This window comes from Zonotrichia leucophrys, chromosome 4 (genome assembly GCF_028769735.1).
Source record: "Zonotrichia leucophrys gambelii isolate GWCS_2022_RI chromosome 4, RI_Zleu_2.0, whole genome shotgun sequence".
In the NCBI taxonomy this organism is placed as follows: domain Eukaryota; kingdom Metazoa; phylum Chordata; class Aves; order Passeriformes; family Passerellidae; genus Zonotrichia; species Zonotrichia leucophrys.
Window position 1 is genome coordinate 35340299 of NC_088173.1, and position 6000 is coordinate 35346298.

General features: G+C 38.3%; 1 protein-coding gene across 1 annotated transcript in view; it reads left to right on the top strand.

Moving 5' to 3' along the window:
* Positions 1–5318, top strand: part of TECRL (trans-2,3-enoyl-CoA reductase like) — a 56821-nt gene extending 51503 nt beyond the window's left edge. Inside the window, exons 9-12 of the mRNA XM_064712327.1 lie at positions 2612–2669; positions 3551–3636; positions 4053–4098; positions 5191–5318. Coding sequence (XP_064568397.1) covers positions 2612–2669; positions 3551–3636; positions 4053–4098; positions 5191–5318 — 318 coding nt within the window. The remainder of the gene's footprint in view (positions 1–2611; positions 2670–3550; positions 3637–4052; positions 4099–5190) is intronic.
* Positions 5319–6000: the final 682 nt, after the last annotated feature.

The window sequence follows — 6000 nt, forward strand, 5'->3', positions numbered from 1 at the left end:
CTGGCAGCCAGCAGTACACCCAGACCCTGCTGTGTGCACCCTTCCCAGGCTCAGGGGGTGTTTGACCCCAAGCCAACTGCTTGCCTGAATATTCAGTACATAGAGAAAGCTTCCTTTTCCTTTGAAACACCCTTCCCTGCACCAGTGGAACGTGCCCTGCAAGGAAAATGCTGACATCAAGCAAAGGGATGAGTCCTGTTGGGGGTGTTTGCTATAAAATACGTCAATCCCCTTAAGGTCTGCATCAGCACCTGGTCTAGGCTCTGAATTCTTGCAGCTCTTTTGAGAGCTCCCTACCCATGGAAACTCAAGACCTGTCCCTTTGAGATCTTGTCTTGGTAGATTCCCAAAGAATTTAAAATATCAACATACCAAATAAAATAATTTGAGCTTTTTTCACAGATTTCTAAAACATATGAATAAAATATTTGGAAGATTTCTTTTTTTTTTTTTTTTACCCTCTTTTAAGTCTTGTCTTTATTACACATCCTGATTTAAGTGTATACATCTACAGCTGCTGTAAACAACAGTACTGAGTAATATGAAGAATTTCTGCAGGTCCTCCAGGAAGATTCTCATATTTAGAGAAATTAAGCTTTGTAGGGATGTTTTTCTCATAGGGTACACTTGGAATATAAAGAGGGGAAACAGTGTGTAGGCTTCAATATTTTATAATTGTCAATAGCTGCAGCTTTTCTCTGCTGTTTCCCCCTGCCCCATATTTTATATATGATAAACTGAGGACTAGCTTAAATTTAGCATGTAGAACATTAACAGTCACATGCCTAAAGAGGGACACAAGAGTTAATCACAGCAGAATGCAGCTGCAGAGTCAAAGGTAAGCCAATAAAAATCCCTGCAGAAATGCCTTTAGCTTGTTTCACTTAGAATTAGTAGGGGTTAATTATAGTGTGTGAATATCTCTTGCTCTACAATACTATAGGCATCTCATTAGCTATAGAGTTTTTCAAAACCACTTCTAACCACAAAACCTATTTCTTTAAAATAATACTAATCAGAAAAAACAAATCACGTTCCCAGCTCATAATTGGAAGTATGTAAATTAAAATTGCGTCCACTGCTATGCTTAGAGTTATAGCTTCTGATATGGTATTTTATAATGGAATTTAATTTTCTGGCTATTTAGTGTTTTACATCTGGTATTTATAGTAGAGGATTGTCAGTTAGTTGGAATTAAAAGAATTTAAAAGGACAGCAGGACTTGAACTGTAACTCCCTATCCATGCAGAATAACAGCTAATAACAATCTATTTATGAATAAACCTGATTTAAATCTTCCAAACAAACTCCACAAAAATCTCTGCCAAAATGGAGAAAATTCTTCAACAATTCTTCTATCTACAATGTTTTTTCAGGTAATAGCACATTTCAATATAAAATGAAATTACATATTCCTTTCGATTTGCTTCAAAAGAAATTTGTTATGGATGACTTTCAGAATTGACTTTAAAATGACAGTTGAAATTATTCCTTTTTTGTATTAATTTTGTAACTTCACACTTTTAACAACTCTAGGTTTTAACATTTTCCTTTTAATTTTAATTTCTTCAACATTTTTGACCCTTGCAAGTTATAGAATTAAAAATTATATAAGAAAATGCAAATTTTAACACTGTATTTTTTCAATTTGAGAGGCCAAATCATCCTTCAAACCCAGAAATTAATAAAAAAAGTTCAATTCGGCCTGAGCTTGAACTGCATACACCGTTTTAGATTTCTTCACAGAGTAGGGGAAAAAAATGAAAACCATAAAATTATATAGTTGTGATGACAGGTTATCTTCTTCAGGAACTTAAACTGATTTTCCTACCAGTTCCCATTTTAAATATGGGCAAATATTGATTTTCATTTTTTAGCAGTCGTAACTGATGAAGTACTGAAGGGCTGAAGCAAATCTGAAATCAGCCTGTGCTGCAGGCTGTATAACCAAATGGAGAGAAATGGTACTGCTACCAAAGGTTTGAAATACCTAAATATTAGAGACCAGCTTTGAGAAGTTGATTATGGATGGAAATGGCATAACCAGAGAGTTCCAGAACCAGGAGTAGGACTGGCTCCCTTCCTTTGTCAGTCCCTGACTACTGTCCTTTCAACCAGTCTGCCTTTTAGAGATTACTGCTTTTTTAAATTGCCCTTTTTCCCCTTCCTGTTCTGCTGAACACCTTTGAAAGCGTGTAGTAGGGACATTAACCAGTGACATCTTTACAAAACCAGAGGTCAGCTTTTCACCTGCTTCTTTGCAACTTGGATTAAATTCTGAAAAAAAAAAACCAAAAAACAAGAAGAGCATCTTGATGGATTCCTTAGAACCAGGGAATCTCCCCAGGGCCAAACATGTTGCCTGTGCTGGGCATGGGAACCCCACAGAGCTCTGTGGAGATGTGCCAGAGGCTTTCACACCAGGCTGCTGCACCCACAGTGTTCCCTGGACACTCATGTGTGTGACAGAAATCACAGGCTGTTTTCTGGAATACATGTTTGCTGAGTACAGAGACTGAGCTGTAACGGGGAGGGTTCTTGTTATGCACTGCACACAGTTGCCACAGCCTTTTAGGCATATGACTGAAAATATGTTTTTAATGTCTTGCAGATGTGTGAAGCTGGAAATCACTTTATCAATGTAGCTTTAGCTCACCAAACCAATTCAGGTCTGTCTTTGTTTCCTGTTCCTTAACCTATCCATCTTCTGCTCTTATACAGTAATTTATGTACCTACAGCCACTGAATAAAGAAAGATGAAGTAGTAACCATGCCATTGGTCTAACACCTTCAAAAATTTGTGACAAGAAAACATTAGTAGCATTGCTGTTGTTCCAAAACTTATAGCAAATTTATCTTAATTAGACACAAGTGCAATTTAAATATGGATTTAAGCGCTGAAGTTCTTTAAAGCATGCTGGTGACTGACATCAATGCATTTAATTTTAAATAAGTCTCAAAAACTTCTAAACTATATTGCAGAGTTTTTAGAAAAATTCTCAGGCAAAGATGTACATGCATATATTCAAACACAGAGACAGACTTGTGAATACTTACACAGTGTATATATATGCTCTTAACAGGTTGGGGTTTCTGCATTTTTGTGTCATGAGAATAAAGGTTATGCAATTTATACCAGAAAGTAAAATATGTTTTCAGACACTAATAGTGTAATTTCCCCACTAGAACACCCTATTAAAGAAAATACCACAGTATGATCAACTACACACACAGAAGTCAATTTCCTTTCTGGAATGTTTTCATGCACTGTGGTTAGGAAACTGCTTATGTTATTTCTTGCAAGGTGCTTAATTCAGCTTAAAAGCAGAAAGAGCCAAAAAATTGATTTAAGTTCTTTCTCACTGGGATAAATACAGCTTTTGCTACCTCAAAAGATTTCACTGAAACTTAGTTCTAACAGGTTGTACCCTGAGAGCATTGGCCCCGGGGATTGCTGTTACATAGGCAGGCTGTGATAAGGCTCAGCTCCCCTCTCCCTGGACTGAAACTGGTTCTGATTTCCCCACTCTTTTTTTCCCCCTTTCACAAGGAAATAGAACCTGTTTTCCAAGTCCAACCTACAACCCCTTCACGTGGCTCTTCCTGCTGGTATCCTGTCCCAACTACACATATGAGGTACATGACTTTCTTCTGCTAGTGTGCAAAGGGTAGGTGGGTACTGTTTCAGCTTTTGCCTGCAGAAAATCTGCAACACCTCCACGCAGTTTCCTATGCACACCCATCCTCATGCTTTGTATGTCAGAATCTCCTTGCTCCCACAAACATTTCTCCACCAGACCCTCTGCTTCCCTCACATCCCTACCACATAGACTTTTGTCTGTATTTCCCTCCATACAGTCTCCCCAGTAATCTAAAGATTTACCACCCGTCTATTTACCCCATCCAGCACACTGGGGGGTTAATTTCTTACTATTTTTCCTCTCTCATTTCCATACAAGTACCACACTCTTTTTCCATGGGGAGCTTTTGAAAACTTGCCATTTTGCTTTGCATAAAATATAGAACTAACTGTGCCTTTTTCTCTGCAACAGGCTGGGTCTTGGATTAGTTTCACGGTGATGACACAAACTCTGCCAGGTAAGTTTGAAACAGAATGAAGACAGCATTTAAAGTGTCTGTGGAAGAGAATTCTAGAAATCTAAGATTTGCCAAAAAAAGTTTATAGTATATGAAATATTGCCATCAAATTTGCCATATGAGATAAACCTCCAAGTGGTTTGTGAAATCTGAGACTCTTGCTCAGTACTTTGCTGCATTCTTAGAAGACCTAAACACTCACACAAAAATGTGGTCCCTGGAACTGAGCTATCCAAAACATTGAGTTTTTAAATTATTTTTCCATTTCAAAACAGAAACCTATAAAAACTACTTGTAAGAAGTAGCCCCACACAGTTTACAAATGGAAAAGTACGAATTTCAAAAGTGGGTTAAACTGCATCATGCAAAAAATAAATTGAAATTTTGTTTGAAAAGATGAAATGTTCTTGTGTTTTAGGCTTTGGTATGAAGATTATCTGAAAGTCTGGGGACAATGGAGGGCTGTCCCTACAGTGGCAGGGGCAGAAACATATGCAGCACACTCATTCTTGCTGTAATTGTCCCAGACATAGCTTAACTGGACACCAAATGGATGTTTCTGATTAACCACCTCCACATTAATCAAAGGATAATGAATTTGCAAAATGCAAATGCAGTAAAATGATCCCCTGTTTGGTGCCTGTTTGTTGAATCTGGCAGCTACTGCCTACTTGCTTTAGGGTCGAGCTCTCCCTCTACACAGGGAGTTAGAGCACTTCTCCCAGTCATGGTTGGGAGCCAGAGGTAGAAATAAAGAAGTGTTGTAGCTCAGAAGCTAACTAGAAGTATGGTCGAGGGAGGTCATGGGTATAGACAGCACCATGGCCAAGGATGCCTTGTGATATATGGATTTATGGTGAAGTCAGAGGTGGTACAGGGTGTGTCTAACAAATGTGAAGGTCATCTGTGCTAAATCTGAGGGGGAGGCTGAGCCTTGGGCTGATATATCAGCAACTGCTAGGCTGAGAGGAGCTGCTGTGTTGTCTGCCCACAAAAGAGACTGCAAATATTCTATAAACCCTACTGCATCTCCAGAAAGAGGCACTGAAATAACAAATGTGATCCTTTTCTTCGAATCTTTTCCCCTGCTAGTTGGCGTCTTTGCTTTCCTGATGGTCATCCAGATGTCTCTGTGGGCCCAGAAGAAACACAAGCTGTATCTGAAGAGATTTTACCCAGAAGTGCGGAGAAAAGCAGCTATGATCCCCATCATCTTCTGAGATTGCCACCAGAGTTAGAGCCTAAGTGAACACTTCAAGAGCCAACTCAGAGTAAATGAGCCATTTCATTCAAGAGCGAAGTGGAACAGAGGAAAAACTATTGGATATCTTTTTCAGGAAATTAACAGTTCAAGATGAAGAGGTTTTAATTAAATGCAAAAATTTAGCTCTTGAATTCTTGGTTCCTGCTAAAAGATATGATTTAATTAGATTTTCTGTAATGGAGCTAATTGAAAAGGGACAAGAAAATTGCTTATATTGAATGCTAGATATTTAGCTGGTGTAAATGGGCACAGATGCTGCTAAAATTAATGAACATGACTCATCTGCCACATTCAGGTATGGTAATTTTAAGGTTCAGTGTTAGATGTTGAGAGTCTTTGGATTTTTTCATCATAAGATGTTTCACAGCCTTATTTTTATTGAACTGCACAGAAAAAGCACATTCTGCCTCAGCTCCTCTAAGGCATCACATCAAAGGATGACCACTATGCTGAGAACACTGTTTAGTCTAGCTTCACTAAGGTTTTTTTTTTTTTTAATCAAATCTCATAACAAATTGTTTAATACAAATTGCCTTAAATTGCTCACTGAAGAGGACTGTCTTTCTTTTATTTTTAGGCAGGAAGATCAGCCCCACAATCCCACAAGGGGACTGCTTGTGACACCTTCCCATCTTGTA